This window comes from Anser anser (genome assembly GCF_964211835.1).
Source record: "Anser anser genome assembly, chromosome: 20".
Classification (NCBI taxonomy): Eukaryota; Metazoa; Chordata; class Aves; order Anseriformes; family Anatidae; genus Anser; species Anser anser.
The window spans coordinates 3,984,643-4,006,422 of record NC_139741.1 but is presented as its reverse complement, the minus strand read 5'-3'; the positions used below and the strand labels follow the sequence as shown (position 1 = coordinate 4,006,422).

Below are 21,780 nucleotides of genomic sequence, written 5' to 3'. Positions count from 1 at the left end.
GGCTTCTTTAACCTATGCTTTTAGGTTAATCAGGCTACTGCTGCTAAAGGAAACACCCTGAGCGCACCGTTCTTTTTTTTTTTAATGCCATGGGCTTAATTTTCTCGGGCTGATGAGCAGCTACCACCACGCCCTCGCATCACCGACTTTGGGCAGAGGCCATAAAGCGTGAAGGGCTTCTCCGATTGAGACAGGAAGCGTGAGCTGAGCTCGGCTTGCGCCTCCCGCAGCCCAACCCGCGTCCCTCCTGCCCCACCGGGACACCGGGGACCGGGCACCGGCTGCCCCTCGCCCGCCGGGGCCGCAGGAGCCCGAGCCCCGCCGCCGGTAGGTGTCACTTGAGGCTCGGGAACCTCCAACACGCCGAGCTTTCCTCGCTTCCACGCAGAGCAGAGATGAGCAGGAGGGAGCCGGGGATGAAATCCTTTTTTTTTTTTTTTCTTTTTTCCGGGGTTTCTCTTGTTCGTTTGACACTTTGGGACTCATCGGTTTCGCCCTCCTTCGGACCACTTGTTCGGTGTTTCCTTTCTTGTGGCAAAGACCCCAATAAACACCGATTGTGGGGAAACCAACCACAAGGCCAGCAGAAATATTTGCCAAATAGTTTGGCAAAATATTTGCCAAATACTTTAGAGAAAGATACAGTACGCGGGCGGTGAAGTTTTAAAAGCGGTAGCTCTAAAAATGAGTAGTAGAAAAAAGCAGATTGGCAGTATCGCTTTGCAGACAATAAACTGTTGGGTGAAAGCCCCTCACTGTCTTTGTGCCTCTTTACTTCTGGCCCCTCGGGGTGATGCTGCGGGGTCTGCGCGTGAGCTGATGGCCACTTGCAGCCGGACTTGCCAGAATTCGCACGGGTTCACCCCATTTTGGGCAGCCTCGCCTTGGGGAACGCTGCTTGGACAGGTCCAGCTGCTCCCTCACTTTTTCTCGTTCTGTGTTTCAGGGCATCTTAATTCTGCTTGGCTCACTAAAAAAGAGGTCATTTTTAGTTGACTGCAGCTATAAATATCATTTTTACAGCAGAATATTTATATTGCCACATAGGTTTGTTGAGCTCAGGGCCACCGACTTAAAAAACAGATTCCTTGCCCTAATGAGCCCAAACGCTTAATTAAAGCAGATAAGGCAGGACAAATAAAAACAAGACAAAACTCCTCTTGCTTTGAACCACCTCTAGGGAGCAGGTCTTGGCAAAGGAAAAGAGAGATTGTAATGCTGTAATAATAATAATGATAATTAATTGTATTTATAAAGCATCCCCTAATGGCTCTGGATGCTATACAACAATTTAAAATACAATTGAAAGCAGCAATAACAAGAAGCCAAGTGAAAAGCCAAGTAAGGAAGGGTTGTAAAGATAAGCGTCTTTTACAGTAGCCAGCAAGCTGTAGGGCTGCTGTTTGGGGGCTCTCCTAGGAAAGCAGTCCGGGAGCAGGGGGCTGACCTGCACAAGCACACTTTTCCTCACCAAAGCGTGCTTGGGCGGCACCAGAGGAGCTCTGAGCCTTTGGAGACGTGTGTGTGTGGATGCTCTGAAGCCAAAGTCTTGGCTTCAGGCCCCTGGAGGCCGGTGCTGGCCGTGGCCTCGCAGGGCGGCCGCTCGAAAGTGTGTGTGGCTCGGGCTCAGAGCAGCGACATGGGTGTCGGGCTGCTGGTGGCCTTGCTGCCCTGCATTCTGCGTGCTCGCAGGTTGCAGGCTCTGGGTGTGAAGAGGAGATACGTTTTCAAGCCTGCTTTGCATGTCCCTGTTTACGCTTTATTTCCTCCCCGTACCGCAGCCAGCCAGGCGGCGTGATTCAACGCAGCCACGTTTCCTCGTGTTTACACCTCTGGATCCGCTTTCGGGCTTTGGGGTCCGCCCGTCCATCGGGCTAAACAAGCCCTCGCCCCGCAATTTTGCGAACAAAGAGCACTTTCCCCCTCGGGCAGCGACCCGAGGGGACAGCCGAGAGGCCAGCGGGGCCGTGACGGGAACTGTTTGAGACCGTCCACACCCCGTGAGGCGAGGCGGGGCCCGTCCACCTCAACCCCCCCCCCCCCACCCCTCAGGCTTCCCCTCACGGGCCCCGGGGAGGCCGGGCCGGGCCCCGGAGCGGCGGCGGCGGAGGCGGCGGGGGCGGGCGGAGGCCGCGCCTCACGGCAGCGCCCCCTGGCGGGCCGGGCGGGCCGGGCGAGGCGCAGAGCGGGGCTCGGCTCGGCCGGCGCTGGGCTGCGGGGGGGAAGAAGGAGAAGGAGGGCTCGGAGCGGGATGGCGGGCGCCCTGTCGGAGGTGCTGGGCGAGGTGCTGGTGGCCGCCGACGGGGAGGAGGTGGCGGTGGCGGCGCTGGCGGCCCGCGGGGTCTCGCTGGTGGGGCTCTACTTCGGCTGCAGCCTCAGCGGCCCCTGCGCGCAGCTCGGCGCCAGCCTGGCCGCCTTCTACGGGCGCTTCAGGGGGGAGGCGGCGGCGGCCGGAGCTCAGCGCCTCGAGATCGTCTTCGTGTCGGCGGAGCAGGAGCAGCAGCAGTGGCAGGAGGCCGTGCGGGCCATGCCCTGGCTGGCGCTGCCCTTCGCCGACAAGCACCGCAAGGTGAGACCGCAGCGGGGCTGCGAGCGGGGAGCTCCGGGGGTGGCGGCGGTGGTGGTGGTCGGGGGGGGGGGGGGCGGCCCCGGGTGGGTCGTGCCGGGCTTTGTCCCGGGGGGATGAAAGCGGGGAGCGGTGGGGCTGCGGGCTCGGAGCCTTCCAGAAAGTTCCTGTGCTCCCCCAGGGGCCTGGGCACGGCCGGGGCAGCGGGCTGGGGGCGGAGGGTGGGCACGAGCGGGTGGCTGGGGTTGTGCCCTTCGTCGTTTTGCCGCGCTCATGCGGGATGCCGAGGCTGAGATCGGACTTAGGGGAGCTGCTGAGGACGGTTTCTCGAGTCACGGATGTGAGGGAAGGGGAGCGAGCCCGGGGCCGAGGGCAGCCCGCGGCGGGACCGCGAGGCCGTGGCTGGGGCCGGCGGGTGTTGGCCGTGCCCCGGCCTTGGCTGGCCCCTCGAAGAACGGGGAGTCTGCTGGGCGTGGAACCCAGTTCTGAGGTAAAAGTGGGTCTTTTGTGAGCGACGTGAGCGTGTGGTGCTCGTAGCCGTCTGGCTTCCACGCAGTTTGCTCCTCGAGACGTAAACGTTGTGCTACGGGCTGGACCTGGCGGGTGGCTCTGCCCGGCCGAGGGACGCGGGGCAGCTCGGGGCTGGGAGCGCCAGGCAGCGTCCCCAGGGGATCTTTGGGACGTTGGCAAGGATTTGGGGGCAGCATTGATGGGGTCTGTGGTTTCCGTCAGCTGTAAGGGGACATTTGGTGATCGAAAAGAGGATTGGAGCCAGTTTGGGAGTTCCTGGCAAAGCAGCCGGCTGAATTGGTGCTGTTCTTTTTTCGTATTTATTTAACAGCTGATATTTTTGGTGTACTACATGTTACGGTCCTTAATCTAAAGAGTTTTGTCTGAAACACTGAAAAATACCAGACAAAAAGAGCTCTGTAAAACCCTGAGATCCAAGGCTGCAAGGGACGGAAGGGCAAAGACCAGATTTTCAGATTCAGCGAGTTCTCAGTGTTGGTAGTTTAAGGGGAAAAAAAAAAAAGTCTTTACAAACGTAATCTTCTCTGAAAGCTGTTGAGCAATAATTAAAAAGATGGAGCCCCACAGTGTCATTTCTAAACATCTTTCTGGAGCGTAATTGCAGCTGGCTGTTTGAAAGCCGCGGGTGCTGCTGGGCTGCGCGGCGAGCGAAGTCCTCTCCCTTTGTCAGCCGCTGGCGGCGGCCAAGCGGGCGCTTGCTCAGCCCTGGAGGAGGTGGGCTCGCCCCCGGCCCTTCGCCTGGAGCTGGGCTTAAATCCCACGCCTCGGGAGCCCGGGGGGCGACCCTCTCAAACGTGGGCTCTGCTGGGGTGGACGAGGCTTCTCCTCCCTGAGCAGGACCCCGAGCCCTCCGCTGTCCGCATCGGCGCGGCGCGTTAGGCACTGGAGTCATCTTTGGAAACGTTCTCTGGCATCTGGGCTCATTGTTGGATGTCCCCTCTTCTGAGAAGTGTAGGTGGTGTGATTTTGGCTTGTTTGCTGTCATTCTTGTCACTAAGCCTCAGGTTCCTCATGTCCAGCTTGACGCACCCGGGTGCTGCTGCTGAAGACCCCCGGCTTCCCCCCTTGAACCCAAGGCACATCTCAGTGGGAGCTGTGAGCACAGGCTGTGGTCAGTTTGCTTAACAAGGCGAGTTGCTTTGTCCCTCAGAGGAATTAGCTTTTAATGCCGGTGCCTTTAAAACCCAAACCTCTTACTACAGGGGCATGAAAAGATTGTGGTTCCAATTAGTAGCTGGCCATTTCCCTGCAGAACATTTCAGATTATTTAGGTGGTGGGGCTTTTTGCTTTGCCGTATTTGCTTTAAAAATTCCACTATAACATAATTAAATTGTTGGGAAGTAGTTGGAGTGGAAGGTGGCATTAATTTTACGTTCTGGCCAATACTTCCATCTATTAGATTGCGAGAAAACATGAAATAAAAAGATTATAGGGTCTTAAATTCTTATTCCAAGAAACCCTGAGTTGAATTCAGGATTATTTTTGTGCAGAGTGTAAAGTAATTGAAGCTTGTGCTGTATATTTTCAAAACTAAGCAGATGTGATGTGGCTTTGGAGGAAGCTTAATCTATGGATAACAGAGAACCTATTTGTAAGTTATAAGGGCAATTATGTCGGGATATCAGATTTCTAAACAGGAGATTTATAATCTGTAGTTCAGGCAGATAGAAGTTTCCTTGTATAATAGGCTGGTTTTTAAATAGTCGGGCTAATGACCTGACTCTCCAGAAAAGCACAAACTTTCTATTTTTCAGCTACGTGCCAGCAAGAGCTGGGGATGTCTAGCATATGTTCGGTACCTTGCAGGCTTAATTTGTTTAAAACAAAAGCATTAGAAAAATGTAGACAGTCCTTTTGAGTTATGGCTCTTTAGCTCTAAAAGCTATTCTTAAACCCGATGCGAGACAAGCCCCAGAGAATTACGCAGATTTACTGGAAGAAAAGCATCGCGTAGATACAGCAGAGGGGTAAAAGGGAGGGGGAGACGTGGGAAAATCAGGCAGGGAACTGAGCTGGGCTTGCAGCCTCGGCCCGGATGGGCTCTGGGCTCTCATCCTTGGAGCTTGGCCGGGCGAAGCCGCGGCTGTTGCGTGTTGGTGACTGCGGCTGGAAGACCTCCCGAGGTCCCTGCAGCCAGCAGTGACCGCTGTGGGCTCGTTAGTTGGTCTGAGGTTGTGAAAGCTTTGGGGGGTGATGACTTACTGTCCCGTATTGGCTGTAGCATCAGTTTTGTTGCCCGGAATTACTGAATAATACAGCTATTGCAGTTTCCTGCTTGTCAGACTACTGAAATATTTATCAGTGTACCCATCACCTTTCCCTGGTGCACTCTATGTTATTATTTTTTTTTCAGTTTTCTCCCTTTTCCAAAGCCCAGGCGCTGAACGTTGCTAGGTTTGAAAAAGCAGCCTCCTTTCCGGGCTTGCAGTAAAATTCCCACAGTCCTGAAAGTAAAATAACCTCTTGCTGCCGTGGGTATTGGTGCAAGTAGCGTGGGCTGCCCAAGAAAGCAGCCGCTCTCATGGAATTCCTCGGGAGCTCAGTAATGCCAGGTTGCAGGACCGAGGACTCAGCGGTCCGTGCGTCCTGCAGCAACTGGTTAAATTTGGGTAACGTTAGCAGAGATTTCCGTCTCCAAACCAGTAATAAAAGAGCCGGAGAAGTCAGCAAACATCTGGACGCGGGGAAGGCCTTTGATTAACGAGGAGGATGGCGCTGTGCCTCTGTCTGAGCCACAGACAGCCCTATTATTTTATTTTTTTTTTTTTTTCAAGAACAAAACCATTACCAAATGAGATTGGAGGCCTTCGACTTTTGGTGCACATCCCTCAACTAAGGCGTTCAGGCCGGGGTTTGGGGAGCTATACGCAGCTGCTGGTAATTGATTCGTCTCCTGATAGAGCCTGGAGTTGCCGAGCGGAGCACGAGAGAGAGAGATGTCGAGGCGTCCCTTTGTTTTAGTTGGGGTTTTGGTTTAACATCACCCTGTCGTTAGCCGCTTGCGCGAACAGCTGCTCAAGTTTTGGAGGGCCGCTTTAATGACGGCATTAATTCCTGACGGCTGCCCGAGGCACCGAGGAGCTCGGCAATGTCAACAGCCCCGGCTGCCTACGTGCCCCGTGTGCTCCATCCATGGGAGTGCCAGCACCAGCATCCCCCAGCTCCTGGGTGCTCAGCCCATGGGGGGGGCATTTGGGGGCTGTTGGAGCGTTGGCGGCACGCAGCCTCGCGCAGGGGCGTGCTGTCCCTGCTGCCTGCGGTGCTGTGTGCCGTCCGGGTGCTTTCTGCTAAGAAATCGGCCGCTTTCTGGGTTGAGAAGGTGCTGTCACGCACCCTTGTGTACAGAAGGGTGCAGGAAGGGTCCCTGCACTGGAGGAGGAAAGGATCTGCATTGAGAGAGAAGCAGTTTATCTTCTGCTGCTGTTTATTTGCCCTTGCTTTTGTTTCTTCCATGTTACATGGCTCAGTCACCTTCCTTGTTCCTTTTAATCCCGGTTTTCCTAACTCCTCTTTCTTGGTGCGGCCGCTCTCGTGCGCAGCGCTGTACGCTCCGTGCTTCGCCCCGCGGTCTGTTTTCTTTCCACTGCATTTATGCATCTGCTTGAACGCTGCCCAGATGCTTCCTGGGAAGGCCAAACTGTTTCCACTGGAGCCGAAATAGTTCTCTTCTGGTTTTAAACGAATGCAGGACATGTTTAGTACATTTCTGTGATTACTCAGTGAAGTCTCTGAAAACAGTTTCAAGATCTCTCTCTGCTCATGCTGGTAAATATGTTTTGCTTGGGAGAGAGTGGTTTTCCTTTATCCTAAAGCTGGATTTGCGTATCCTGGTCTGGGTATCATCTCCCGTACTAATACAAAACGTGTCTCCTGCTGAGCTCAGTGACAGAGGGGCACGTGGTCCTTCTCTGCGCGCGAGGAAACCGGCTGCTCTGTCGCACCCTGCGGAGAGGGAGAGGAGCGTGTTCTTAGCTTTGGCGGTGTTGTTTCAGTTGCTTGACAAAGGCGATGGGTGATCTGAGCTGGGCATGGGTAGAAGAACTGCTTGTGAGTTGGGGGGCGCGTTGTCTTCATCGCTGCAGCTCAAAGGTTGGTCCTAGGGTGGTGAAATGTGACCGGCCTCTTGTGAAGATTTCTACAATAAATATATATTTTTTTTTAATTATGTTTTCAGCCCCCTGTCTTTCTAAGAAAAAGACTTTTTCTCTCTGCTTAAAAAGATCATCAGCTGTAGGAGCTTTGCTGATAGGACACCCCAGACGGATGGGTGAGGTGCTGCAGGTGTGCAGCAGGATGCCGGCGTTGCAGCTCTGCTGGGTGAGCAGGTGGGGGCCAGGTCTGTGCAAGAAACAGTGGGGAGGAGGTGGAAACACCATTAAATTAGATGGTATTAAATACTGGGGGGAGGAGGACTCGAACCCTTGGTTACAGGTGAGGTTACTCCCAGACTTTCAGGGACTCGTAAGTTTTCTTCTTGCAGTCGCCGTCTGCTGAGGCCTGGGAGGCAGGCGGTCAGCACAGATGGGGGATTTGTCCGACAGAGGATTTTGTAAGGCAGTCGAGGCGGTTTTTGAGTTTCATCACATAAAAATATCGAGGTAATCACTTTCAGCTGTATTCCTGACTTGGTGTTTTCGGGGTGGGAATGTATGTGAAATCTTTGGCTCGGGGAGATGCAGATTTGAACAATCTGGTCTTCTCATGACATCAGGCTATTGAGTAAGGAGCGAGGCATTAGCAGCACCGACTGGTTCTTTGTTTGCTTTGAAACTCACTGGTTCTGAAACAGAAGAATGGGAGATCTCTGAAGGCAGCGAAGGGGAGCCTGTGTGCTGTTTTTCATTGTGGCATCTTAATCCAGATGTTGAAATGAAAACGTCCCTTGAAAAATGCCCGGCTGACGTTTCATTTGTTACTCTCAGGTTGCAGAACGAAGCACGGCAACTTTCTTCTTTACAGCGATCAGCACAGTTCCTCCCCAGCAATGCATTCTTTCGCAAGCTGAACGTGTGACTCTTTCACAAAAGAAGGTGCAAAATACAGGGCGATGCTGGAGAGGTGCAGCAGAGAGCGTTAAATATGGCCGAGGAATAGCTATGCAGTATTTGCACGTTGTGAGGACAGCACCAAAGCCAAAACATTCTCTAACCCGTCTTGATGATGCTTTTTCAGAGCATTTCTGAGCATATTTCGTAGAGCTTTGCGGTTCTGCAGTGACCCTCCGTGCAATTAACAGCCGGCTCCTGTGCAAAGCCCCCAGTCTTGCACTGGAATCCCAGGATCAGCAGACCCCCCAAGTCCGGGTGTAAAATCCAGGTCCTGCAATTCGCTGACATCCTCGGAGGCTGGATTTCCCCATACATCCCAAACGCCGCCCGCCTGAGCGCTTTCCCCGGGGGAAAATTAATGTTCTGCGTGTCTCGCTGGTGTGTCATCTGCCGGGTTGTTTATTGCGTCCTTGGGCTGATAATTGCAGCTATTCGAGGCCCTGCTCTGAAAGCCCTTGGACGTCTTTCCGTAGACCTCGGGGGTATCTGGATCAGGCCCGTGCTTTGTTCGCGTCCTCCTAGCTTTACGGCAGGGGGAAGCAGCAGGAGCTCTGGCTGCTCTGCCATGCAGCTGGCTCGGGAGCTGGCCTCTGCGGGTCCTGCCCAAAAAAGCTGCCCTAGGCCTTGGGTCGTGACTCAGCCCGCTCTGGATTTTTGGAGCAGTTTGATAGCGCTGGGGTTTGAAATGCACGGAGCCGTCTCCTTTTCCGGGACTCGGAACAAGCCTTCTGTGCCATCACCTCTAGCTGTCTGTAGGCGCTTCTTAGTCCTGGGGCAGTTTGTGTGAAATGTTACAGTTTCTGAGAGGGTCGAGGGATTTTCTGCAGGTTTCTGATCCCTTCTCATGGACGCACTTTTAATGTTTCAAAGCGGCGCGCGGCGAGGTCAGCTAATGCTGCCTGGGATAAGGTTTCACTTCTTCTGTGTTTTGCATTCCTGTTTTTTCAGCAACGTTCCCAGCATACAAGTAGGGTTATGGTTTTAATCTCGGCAAAGTCAAAAGATACTGCTCTTCGGGAGGGATCAGCCCGGGCTGCTGCTCGCCCCTGCCCCACGCGGGGACAGGGCAGGGTGGGCAGGGCGAGCTGTTGGAGTTGGGCTGCAGGGCTCCAGGCAGCATCAAGGGGTGCCAGGGGCTGCCCTGGGCTGAAGAAATGAGGCTCGGCAGCATTTGCCTGGGCATTTACCTTGCAAAAAGCTCCTTGGTTGCTTCCTCCTCCTCCTCTTTCTCCCTCCCCTCCCATTTTTTATCAGGGAAACAAGTTCCAAGCAAAATATTCCGAAGTGACATTTAATTACTCTTTAAAATGCAACTATTTGTCTTATCAGCCATGTGGATTTCTGCTTGCTGCTTTGATTTGACAGTTAGTAGTTTGTCATTTTTAAGAAGCTTACACGCTCCAGGAATCTGTGATTTTTGTGCTTTTGAAAGGAGAGATGTTGAATTAACTGCGGCTTTGAACTATTCACGGATAATTTCAGGCCCCCTGCTTTCAGCAAATAACAGGCTGACTCCTGAGCTTTCAGGCTGGCTTGAATGCTGAATAATCGCGGCTTCCTCGCTGTACGTATCCTTTAAGCCAGCTCCGTAACACGCCGTGGTGTAACACGCGAGGTATTCGATGCGTTCTCCAGGCAGGTCGCTTTGCGATGGTGCCACCGCCGTGCGCTGACAGTCGGGAAGGGAAGAGCGCCGCAGACATCGTGAGGGTGTTTGGATTCCGTGTGACTTGTGCTTTGTGTACAGTAATTTCCTCTCGTTTCCTCCCCTCCCTTCTGGTCTTTATGCCTTAACGCCGCCGTGTTGGGCTTTTATTTGAACTTTCAGCAGGGGATGGCTGATGGGTTCGAATCCCGGCGACGTCGCGCAGCCCCGCTCTGGGACGCGCTTCGTTACAGCCATTTATTTCACAGGCGAACAGTCGCAGACGCTTCAGGGACCTGTCCAAGGCTGCAAAAATCAAACCTGTGCTGCTGCAGGTGTTAGACTTCTACCTCGATGAGCCTGTAACTAGAACAGGCGACGTGAACAAAAGGCACGGGGAGATTAACAATCTGGAAAAGCCGTGCAGGAAATCTGTGCCAAATCCGGATAAATTCCAGACTAGCGCCCGCAGCCCAGCATCGTCCCCTTTCCGGGATCCCCTTTCAGAGGGGCAGGAGGGCTCTGTCCCCCCGGCTGTGCGTGGGCAGCCTGGCTCCAGGGGGGCTGAGCTCCCCGCGTGGTGGCATTGTGGTGAGCTGTGCTCGGGGCGCTGCCGTCCCTTCCTCTGCTCGGTGCGGCTTCCTTCTCGTGCTGGGTCCCAACGCTAAAGTTATACAGCCAAAAAATACAACTGAGGGTTAAATCCGAAGGTCCCGAAGTAAAGATAAGGCCGGTGGAGAAGCTGGCAGTGAAACGAGGAGTTGATGAGCAAGCAAAATGACATAAATATGTTAATTCTCTTTCCCACTAGAGAATTTGTGCGAGTATTTCAGATTACAACACGGGCGCCTTGTGCGTGCGTCCCGCTGTACGATGGCTCATCAGATCATCGTCCTGAGTTTTCCAAAGAAAACGCAGTGTCGCGTTGATTGGGCTCAGAGCGCGCCGAATTAATGAAAGGGTGGAACTAAACAGATGCAGGAATGTTTTCTGCATATTCTCACGTCCGTCTTTCAACACCGTGAACAATCGAAACCGACAATTAATATGCAAAGAATTTGCGGGCTTTATTTAGCGTGACTGACTGACTGACTGCTGCCGTTGCGTCAGGGCATCGGCTGACGTGCTGCAGCGGGGTCAGCCCCCTGCCCGGAGCACAGCGAGCCCCTCCGCTCGCAAAACAAAGATGGGAGAGCCCCCAGGATGCTCCTGCTGCCTGCGCCGGGACGGCGAGCGGTGGAGGCAGCGTTGGGGAGAAGCTGGTCCGCAGGGCGAAGCCCCAAGTGTGCCTCTAAGGAGCCGTGGGGACCACGAGCTGCGCTGCCAGCCCCGTAGGAGAGCGAGGACAGGAGCCTGCTCGGTGGAATCGCAGGAAAGCGAACTCGGGGGCACGGCAAACCTCGCAGAGCTGGCTCAAAACCGGCGGAGTGCTTGGGATGAGGAATGCAGCGGGGTGACCGGCGCCGGGAGGCCTCCTGTGCCGCCTGGGGCAAAAGCAGAGGCAGATTTCCCAGGCCAGGCAAAGCAGCGTAGCGACAGGGCGGTTTGTGAGGCCGCGCTGTGTGCTTTGCACCCGTGGGGGTCGGGAGCAGAGCAGGAGGGTGAGCAGACCCGCCCGGCCGGGGGGAGAGGCTCCGGAGTCCTCTGGGAACGTTTTGCCCGGCTATATGACTGCGGCTAAATCAAACCTGGCTTTCAAATACGGTAATGGAGAAACAGTGCAAAGGTCCCTAGTTAAAATTAATTTGCCGAGAGTTACCAGATTCCTAGTTTGTGCCCAAGGCGTTGAAGGGGAAAAAAAAAATAAGCTGGTGGCAACCTGGGGTGCCTGGGTCCTGGGATGGCTCGGGGTGACGCTGCGGTGACAGCGGGATCCAGCAGCAGCCCCAGGAGGGAGCTGAGAAAGGAGCCTTGTTTTACGTTTCAGTGCAAGGATTTAGGAATCTGGGTGAGAATTAGGTAATGTTTGCGGGAGAGAGTAGGACACAACCGAAACTAATCGCGACTGTGCGAGCGAGCCGGAGGGAGAAATCCTACTTCTCCGTCGTTCCCGAGAGACTTCCGCTGGCGAGATGAAGTCATAGCCGTTACTTCACGAGCAGGAACGCAGCGTGCAGACAGATGAGCCCTCTCGATTCGTGCCGGACCAGCTGAAGAGGACGTTACCCCCTTGCAGAGACAGGTGGGCAGGCAGGTACGAGCAGCCGCCTCGCAGGCGCCTGAGCGCGAGCTGCCAGAGCTGCTCCATCACCGCCCGTGCCCTGCGCGGGGAGCGGTAATTGCACCCGGCGGTGTGAGCCCCACTTCCAGAGCAAACAAACGGGTTTTGGATCTCCCCCTCGCAGCGCTGCTAGGGGAGTCCCTTTTGGAACAAGTGTGAAATTTACGGTAATACGTGCTGAGGATCTCGTGGCAGATCTGAGCTGCTAAATCCTCTAAACCTGAGCCCACAGCTTCATTGACAGGGCCTCTCACTTTGCTCTGCTCCGAGCTTATGGTTTCAGTGCTCCAATATTTTTCCATACATGGAAGCATTGGTGCCCCAGCCCGGGCTAATCCTGACATGCCACTGCATCTGGATGTTAGCTCAGTTCTTGCAGCTGACACTGTACGCAGGCAGATGTCTAGGTTCTACTAGAAAAAAAAATATAGTAGGTTCTACTTTTGTTTAAACGGATTTACATCAACCAGCAAAAGTCTCACCCCATAGGTAAGCAGGGGGAAAAAAAAGCGTGGTTTTCCATTTTACCCACCTTCCAGGGCTGCTAGGTGGCTGGACAGGTCCCTGGTGATGCTGTGCTGGGGAAACGTCTGGTGTTTAAATGACAAAGGGGCACGAGTTTAACCGGACCAGCCTTCGCTCCAGCACAAGCCCCCATCTCGCTGCTGCAGCTCTGCCTTCCTCTCCCTGCACTTCGGTCGCTTTTCTGTGCCCTTCCTGGGTCTGGGTGCTGTCCCCCTCCAGTCCCCGTCTCCCCTCCTGCCCCCGGAGACCCCCGCTCCGTCCTGCCGAAGGCTGCGTGCTGCTCGGGCTGTGTTCACCAGCTCTGCGGAGTCCCACTCCCGGTTGAGCTGGGTGTCACAGCGGCGCAGAAGAAAGAGCTGCTTGTGCTGCTGTGCGAGCCGGAGGCTGTTCCCGTGCCTCCCTGGCAGGGCCGGGCCCTAAGCTTTAATTAAATGGTCGTAAGGTGCTCCGAGATCCTCCGCTGAAAGGCCCCGCGTAAGGGCGAAGTCTCCGAAGAAAAGCTGGAGACCTTTCGCGCCCGTGGGGAAGGATGGGGAGCTGAAACGGCAAGATCCAAACGGTTGAGTCTGAACTGACGTTGGCTCTCCCCCACCCTCCGTGATGGTTCAGAAGGACTAGTCTGACCCTTCCCAAAAAAAGAGGGGAAGAGTGATTTTAGTAGGGCTGCCAGTGATTTCAGTTCCATCCCCTCCTGCCCCTTGCTAGTTAAGACGGCCTGCTAGGCTGGAGATGTGCACGGGGCATTTTGTGTGTGGGCTGTGCTGTTTTATTTGGAGCTAGGCATCCGCTCGTGGCCTCTCGTCGAGGGGATGTGGGCGCCGGGCGATCCTGCTGGCCCCCGTGCTCTCGTGCCCTGCCTGAGCACTGAATGACGTGGTGGTTTGCGTGTGGCTTTCCCGCAGCCCTTATTTCAGCCTCCAGCAGCTGGACGGCTCCGGTGATCAGGTGAGATGGCAGATCCCCGGGGCTTTAGGAGTCTTCTTGATGCTGGAATTTTTTTTCTTCAGGTTTTTCTGGATGCCGCCCTGGTGCTTTTAGGGCAGGTTGGAGGGCACCAGGTTACAAATCCTGCCGTACGAGTACCGCCTGGGCGCTCAGCGTCCAGGAATGCGCTGCTTTATCGACTGATAGCTACTGTTTAACAGGGCGAGGAGTCACGCTGATCGTGTCCTAAGCTGATGACTCCCCACGTTCATTTTGCAGGCTGCTCCCTCTCTAATTCTGCTTCGCGGCAGTAGCACAGAGACAGCGTCGCTGCTCCATTACCAGCTGCTCATAACCACGTCTTCCCCGTCACCTCCGTGCTCGGGGAGCTTTGCAAATCGTGCTGGGGAAGCGCTGATGGCGTTGTCCTGGCCTGGCAGGTAGGAAGGAGAGGGGCTTGGTGCTGGGGGGGCTGCCCGGGGAGCCTGCAGCGCCTGCTCCGGGTGCAGGCTGCCACCAGCACGGGCGATTGCTGGTGTGGAGTGGCGTCGTGCCTCCGCTGTGCACGAGGGAAAAGCCCCGTCTTAAACAAATGCGACGCCGCTCGTCTGACAGGTATGGCCAGAGCTCCATCCTGAGAGTTTGTTTTCAATGCTTTTATTCGGAGCTCAAATTAAGCTGCCCTGCCTGTCGTCTGGAGGGGAAGGGAAGCAGAGCAGCAGCCTCCTCGCCCCTGCCGGGTGCCGGCGGCTTTTCCAGCCCCGCCGTGACTTCCCAGCCCCGCGCGCCGTGAGCCCAGCCTGGCCCCCCCACCGCTGCGCTGCACGCTCCCAAAATCGCTTCGTTCCAGGGTTAGAAAAGACCCGGTTTTGTGTCCTCAGAGCTGGATTTCACAGACACGTAACGGGAAAGGTCTTAATGCCTTGAGCTTGATCTGCTAATCTGAACGCATGGGAAGTTTTTCATAGGAAGATTTGCTGCCTGGCTTTCACGGTGCGAGTGTGCACAAATGGGTTTTATTCCTGCGATGGGGCAGAGCTGCTGGGTGCCTGCCACCGAGGTTACTGACATCTGGGTCTCTGGTTTTGGTGGAGCTGCACGGAAATACATTTAATGAGTAGGGGGTTCCAGAGAGTGGTGCAGGTAGCTGGAAATTGAGGGCAGGGACTATTTAAGTGCTAACGTGTGGCGTAGCTTTGATTCCTTTTTATTTTTTTTAAAGGAATGGAAAAAGCTAAGGGCTGCTGATGAGCAGTTCTTCCTCCCCTCGTGACACACTTGTCCTTAGAGCCTTGTGGGCCACCTCCGTTGCAGTGCTTTCTGGACAGTCGCTCTCACGCCTCCTGGCCGTAAGTTCAGTGATTTTGTGTGACGGGAGCACCCAGGGCCCCGTTTGGCACGAGGTGTTTATGGCTCGAGCTGTGCGCGCAGCAGCGTCTGCTGCCCCAGTCGCTCCCAGGACGGGTTTTATGCCTAGAGAGGCAGTTTCCGAGCCGGTTAATTGCCAGGTTGTAAAACAGAAGGGGACGTGGGTGTCCCTGCCTTTCCCTGCGGACAAATCCCTGCCGGTGTCTCTCTCGGGGTGGAAGCGTGGTGACAGGAGGAGCCTCGTCCCCAGGGGCAAGGTGAGCAGAGGGACGGGGACAGGACAGGACCGGCAGCAGCGCTGCCTTGGCTGGGAAGGCGCCGTGCTCCAGGCAGCTTGACTTTGAATTGCAGGAATTATCCAGATTTTAGTCTGCTGAAGAATAAAATGCCCCGTGAGCCGTGCCTTTTGGCTCGGGCTGCCTGACCGGCCGCCCTGCTCTGGGCCCCGTCCAGCGTCCTCTTTTTGATGTTGGTCTCTGCGAGGATTTACTGCAGCCTTCACAGCTGAAAAAGCGGCGCGGCTGGCGTGAAAGCCTTGCTGGGATAAAACCTGATAGGATGAGAGGCCACCGAATGCCACCTCTGTCTGTGGCCATCCCTCTAATTACTGAATTAACACCCCCGGGCGCAGCTTGCGGGCCCACCTGGGGCTCGAGGGCTGTTGTGCTGGGCCATGTATGCACAAACACACAAGGAGAGGCCGTCCTTGGGGTAAAGCTGCCTATTTTTGGGGGCGTCGGTGCTGTGCAGGCGGGGAGCAGCCCAGCTGGGGCTCCGTGGGACCCCCTGCAACATATGGCACAACATCCTTCCCCTTTACTGCTGTTGGGAAGTGACACAGCAAACGAAGCAACTCCTGATGGCCATCGTGGATTATCCAGAGCCAATCCTTCCCCCGGCCGCACGCCTCCAGGACAGACGGATGCCAAGTGACACGGAGCAAGGCAGGAGAGCCCAGCGCGACGCAGTCGAACTGCTGCTGGGTGGCACAGGTGGAGGTTAGGACGTTCAGGGTTTCTTTGAGCTTTGTAGTGAAGAATCTGAAAACGTGGTTCATCCCTCAGTCCGCGTCTCAGGTATGCAGCGGTGAAGTTAGGAAAAATCTGGGTATGTATAAAGCGTTTCCTCCTGGGGGCTGGGAAACCCTTAGGTGCAGCATTTGTTATTTTACTTAATTGGGTTTGAAATCCTAAATGCTCAGAACATGCCCGCTCATGTCTGTTGCAGGAAAAAACTCAATTGCTCCACAGGAATGGCTTTTCATCCTGCCGCACTAAGGAGAAACTGAGGTCAAATCTATTGAAAAGAAGAATTACCGTTTTATTTATTTATTTATTTATTTATTTTGTCATCTGCTCAGAACCGGGGAAATGGCTTAGCAGGTACAGCTCGTGGTGAGGAAGGTCGTGCGTGTGAGGCAGCTCCCGAGAAGGAAGGCGGTTCTGTGCTGATGCTCAGCCCTCTGGTATTTAGCCTGCTCTTTCACTTTGTAATTATTCCAGCAATTAGCGCGGTTACAGATTGTGCCTTGCCTTTGCTGCTCCGTGTGCACTTCTCGGGGTTTGCTGGCCATGGGAAGAAAGCAGCTTTATGCAAAAGCACAAGGCCAGGCTGACGAGGTAGCACGATGGGAATCGTTGCTCGTGGTGGTGCGCGCTCACAGCCGTGGCTGCCCGTGCCCCTGCTCCTGGAGCGACGCTGACGACTCGTGCTCTGCGAACGAGAAAATGACACTCCTGGAACTGAGCGAATGAGACGCTGCCGGGGAGGTGGCAGAGGACAGCCTCTGCCTCGCCCGAGCTTGGGCAGCCGCATCTCTTGTGCTTTTGTTTTGTTTTCCTCTCTCATTACTCAGTGTTTGCTTCATCCGGAGCTTCAAGCTATACAAACCAGGGGTGTCGAGCAGGGCGAAGGCGCAACGGGGCGTAATTCTCATCGAGGTCATGCCATGCTATGCAAAGCTGCCAGGCAGCTCCTGAGTTCAAAGTTGGGAACTGCCGTTTACGTGCACTTTTTCGGTGCCTCGTTGTTACCGGTGCAAGCAAGTACCGACAGAGAAATCGGTATTAATGTGACAAGTGTCGGCTGCAGCTCAGACCCCGTTGTTCAGCTAACACATCCGGCACTCACAGCTCTCGTGTGAATGATCACGCTCCAGCCCTCCCTGTGAAGAGCTATTGAAGAGCACAGCAGGTTTTTTCACCTTGCTGAACCGAATGTTACTAAGAAAATAAATTTAATCAAGTCCAGGCGTTTTTGCAGGGGTCGCCATGCTCTTCTTTGCGCCGCACCGTGCCACCCCAGCCAGCGCTCTCCTGTTGTGATGGACGAGCTCTGCCTGTTCGGGGGGTGCAAAGCCCCTGCCGCAGCCGTCGGAAGAAAGGAACAAAGTCCCGGTGGTCTGGCTGCCCTCCCTCCGGCCTCCTGCCTGTCCAGGACCAGCCTGGCGCATCCCATCCAAGCCTTGTTTTCGCTCAGGTATGAGCTCTTTTCCATGCTGTTTACGCTCCACTTACCAAAAGAGCTCGGAGCCAGATGGTTTTCCTGCCGAGGATATAATTTCATGGGAGAGAAGCAGGGGTCTGTAAAACAATCTGTGGAATTAGTGGCACCTCAGCTCCTGCAGGGTCTCCCCGCCCCCTTTTTGGAGTCTTATTGCTGTTCTTTGAAAGCTGAAATTTCCATTGCTGCTGATGCCCTGCCAGGCACTCTAGCAGGGTTACTTTCCCTTGGATGCAGTTCAAGAAACCATCGTTCCTTTTCTTTATCATTCATCATCAAAGCAAGAGGAGCGCTCTGCTTCCCTGCTGCCTCCAGAGCTGGGGAGAGCAGCCGTCCGGGGCTGCTCTTCAGACCCACGACACCAGCAATGTGAATTTGAAAAGATCTTGGTCATGGGGAGGTCAAAGCCTTCGTGTCCTCAAGAAAACATACTTCAGTAATTTAAAAAACATGAAACAAAACCTGCTCGGGATACCGGCAGAGGTCTTGCTGGAAGCCCTCCTCCACGGAAGCTGAGATCTGAAGGCGCACACTTCGTCTAATGCTAGGGACGCGTTCCACTCCTGACACATTTGCCTTGGTTTTAGGATTTGGGCTAACCTTTTCATGCCATCCTAGAGCGTAGATTAAAAAAAGAGAAGTGCATTTAGCAAGGAAAAGAAAGCTTACGCTTAGCTTTTGCTGCTTGGAGGAGCAGTTGGCTGCAGGACGTGCTGTTTTCTGATGGCTCTTCCCGTTGGGTGTTGGTCGGATAGCTTCGATCTCAGCAACGCGTGTGATGGAAGGATCCTGCACTGGGTGAACTGGCGTGGATCTGTCTGCTCCTGCACATCCGCTGGGATATCCTGACCTCTCCTCATTCCCTCTTACCTTGTCATAATGAAACTACGGCAGGACTTCGTGCTGTTGGCGGTGGGGAAGAGTTTTCCTAGAGAGAATAGAGAGGTCCTCTGCTTCTTCAGAGGAAACGTATGGGCTGTACTGACAGGAGAACTGGCTGAGCAAGTTAGCAGTGGGTTCGAGATGTTAGCTCTGTGGCTTTTGTCTACCAGAGCCTGAGCAGTATTTGATGTGCAGACATGTTTTCAGACATTTCTCATAGAGAAGGTGTTGGCAGGTCTGTTGTTAACACCCTTGCCTTTAGGCCAAACTATTGAAAATTCAAGTTCAGCTTGAATCTAATTTCAATGGCTTGGAAGGCTGCAATCTGATGGGCTGAAAAACCCCGTCCAACTCCAGCCCTTATTAGGAGCTTAATCTGAAGTGCAGCCAAAGCCAAATAAGGGGGAGGGCAAAAAAAAAAAAAAAAGGCAGTAAAATGGAACAAGAAATGTGCATCCAATTTACAGTGTTCCTCTGCAAACTTAATTCAGCCCCCTGTCCGCGTTACAAAGCAGTTTCTAATTATGGGATCATGGGCTGTGTTTTTCCGTGGCACCCCTGCCCTCGCTGCTCGTACAGGACGGGCAGAGCTCAGCGAGGGAAGTGGAGGTGGCCAGTTGTGTATGTGGGACCTCTGCCCTGTATGGCACGGGATCCAGAGCGAAGAGAGCGAGGACGGTTGTGGAAAACCAGGAAGGGTAAAGTCATGGTTAAGGAGATGGGCGTCCTGCTGCGCTTCTGCCGCAGGGTTCGTGTTGGCGTGGGGTTTGTTGCCCTTCCTGCACAACTGGTGCCTTTATTTCCTGGGTCCCAGTCCGAGGGCTGGTTTACAGACGTTTGGTGTGCTCCTGCTGCAGATGGTCTCACGGGAAGTGGCACGTCAAACATGTAACACGCTACTCACCGCTATTTATTTTTGAAAAAGCGAGCTGTAGGCTGATCTGGGCCTGGGTACCCGAAGCTCCTTTATGCCTCCTTTCTTCAGCTACAAAATGGAGGCGTTAGGAACGTAGCTCTCTAGGATTTTGTGAAAATAAATTCACAACCTTTGAGAAGTATCCCAGTTTGGCAGTGGCTAAACGCCTTCATTTTTGCCTTGGAGCAGCACGTGAGAAGCGTGAAGTGAAGAGGGCTCAGCGCCGCAGTGAACGACCGGGTAATTCCTCACCCGAGGAGCATCTTCTGTTCTTGGTACCATCTGCGTCAGAACTTCATGCGCGTGTGGTATGTGTCCGTATGGTAAGGACCATGCACAGGCGGAGCAGATGAAAGCTACAGAGAAAATGTATTCCCAGCACATCCTTGCTTTGTAGGGCTTGGCTTGGCAGCCTTCACGTTTTTGTAATGCAGCCCTACAGATGTAAGATGGTACCAATGACAGGACCAAGTGAGGAAGGAGTTGTGCGTGGAGGGTACAAGCATCGCTCTGTAGGATACCCTACAGGGAGACTTCATCCTTAGGGTGGTAATTCGTTTGCTTTTCTGACCTGTAGTAGAAAGCTGAGGGTTTGGGATCGCCCAGGAAGGATCCTGTGCATAGCTGAGGCTGCTGACGCCAGATGTCTGCTTTTGGCTTATCGGACGCGGCTTTTGCTTGATCTTTAGGTTGGAGCTTCACTTGCAAAACAGCTCCCGTGTCCGTCGAAGACAGAGGTTGAGGAAGTTATTTTTTCTGTGGTTTTCTGGAACTTTATACCGTCGTCTGTCTCTAAGGAAGATGTGACGCACGATGGCTTTGCAGCTATGCAGCTTGATGGCGAGGCACATAGCTGCCGGCGCTGTCGTAGGGATGCTCTCGCAAGGCTCTTGCTAAGCCGAGAGGCAGCCCATATTTCTCCCCCTTCTCTCTTACCCTCTGGACTTCACTCCAGTTTATCTCCATCCCCTCAAAATGTGGATTAGGAGAAGCGGCACGTTTCGTGCCACACCGGCAAGAAGAGCCCCGTCAGCCGCGCCGCGGGGAGGAAGGGCTCTGCCGCGCTCCTCGGGGCTGCGCGAGGTTCTGAGCGCAGCTCTCTTCCATCAGCAGATGTTGTCAGGCATGCTCAGGCAAAACCTTGCTCTCGTTCACTAATTATAAAAATTCCTGGCAGAAGCTCAGTGTGACTCAGCTACAAAAAAATGACTTAGGGAAAAAAAAAAAAGAAGTTTATGGCATAAGGCTGACTCGAGCGCACAAGAACGAGGGAAGTCGGGGCCGTCTGTAAATCCCGCGGGTCGTCCAGCTTGTCTGGGGAGAGCAGCGCTGGGAGAAGCTGGGAGGTGGCAGCTCCCGGCTGCTGGTGGGGACAGACAGACGGACAGCGAGGGGCCTTCCTGCAGCCGCAGAAGAGCTGGTGCTGCCCCGTGAGCTGTGCCCTTCCCTGTAAAAGCCGTGGGGACGGGCAGGACCTGCTGCCCGCTCGGGGCTTTGGGTTTGCCTCTCCCCTCGCTGCACGGGGACACGCGGGGGCTGCAGCGAGCCTCCCACCTCGACAGGTCCGGAGCGATCCCCGAACAGCGCGGTGTGCTGCGGCACCGTCTGCTAGAGAAGCTGCCCTTTTTTTTTGTTTTTTAATCCTTTTTAGAAGGTTGGATTTTATTTTATTTTTGTTATGAAAACCACATAACTAATTTCCCTTGGAATCTTTTGCAGGCGTCTGCTCCGAGTGTGTTTTGGCCTCGCTGTCCATTGCCGGTTTTGAATCCCAGTCCCAGCGGTGGGAAGTTTTTAGAATTAATGCCAGTTGTATTTTTTTTTAATAGAATTGCAGTGTCCGCCTGTGGGTTTCAAACAAATATCCTTGACTTCACATCTTGCTTGCAAGTAGACAGAATCCTTAAGGGTATGTGGCCAACAACAGCTATTTGGCAAGGATGCAGCACTTCCCCTTCGTCAGAAATGGCTTTGTGTGTCTTTTTTGTAATCTGGTGTGCACTTTCCCCATCCTGCTGCTGTACCTAGCTGCTCTGATCGCTGAGGCCGGCAGGATACGTGCTCTGTGCTGGGCTGTGGCGTAGGCTCCCAGGGGAGGTGTGTAGCAACCCGCATCGGCGAGTGATTTAAAGTTACACCTGGAGAGCACAGAGCAGGAAACAATCCTGCCCGGTGCCTGTGGGGATGGACGTGAATTTCCAGGGTGGATTTTTTGGCTGGGCAAAATGTGTTCGCTTGCACTTACCGTGCGCGTGCACTGAATTTCTGCCTCCACCGTTTTCCTTTTCGCTTCCGTGCCTGCTTTTAAGATGCGTCTCCCAGGGGAAGGTGAGCTCTCAGGAGGTTTCCCCCTTCCTTTTGATCCTGACATTCCCTTTTTTTTTTTTCCAGGATGCCCTTTGCAGTGCGCCTCCAACCTGCTGTCTCTGCGGCCACGCTCCCAGCCCTGTGCAGCGGGTGGAAGCGCCTGTGCCCGCCGGTGTCCCTGCCCGTGCCAAACACCCCGTGCAGCCCCTCCGGGGTGCCCGGCTCTGTGTGTTTTAAGAACACACAACTCCTGGGTGTCTGCCCTTTTCCTTGCGGTCAGCGTGTTCTTCGCTGTCAGCAAAGAAAAATTGGGAGCTGGTCTGATAACGGGCGATGCTCCCGAA

General features: G+C 54.4%; 1 protein-coding gene across 2 annotated transcripts in view; it reads left to right on the top strand.

Annotated features, from left to right (window-relative positions):
* The first annotated feature begins 2,152 nt into the window (after positions 1-2,152).
* NXN (nucleoredoxin) overlaps positions 2,153-21,780 on the top strand; it is a 56,858-nt gene continuing 37,230 nt past the window's right edge. The window contains exon 1 of one of the 2 annotated variants that reach the window (XM_083806374.1): positions 2,153-2,569. In XM_083806374.1, the coding sequence (XP_083662500.1) occupies positions 2,252-2,569 (318 nt within the window). In that variant the 5' untranslated portion in view covers positions 2,153-2,251. Of the gene's footprint in view, positions 2,570-2,831; positions 3,057-21,780 lie in introns of those variants that run through there. The other variant, XM_083806375.1, reaches the window with a different exon arrangement.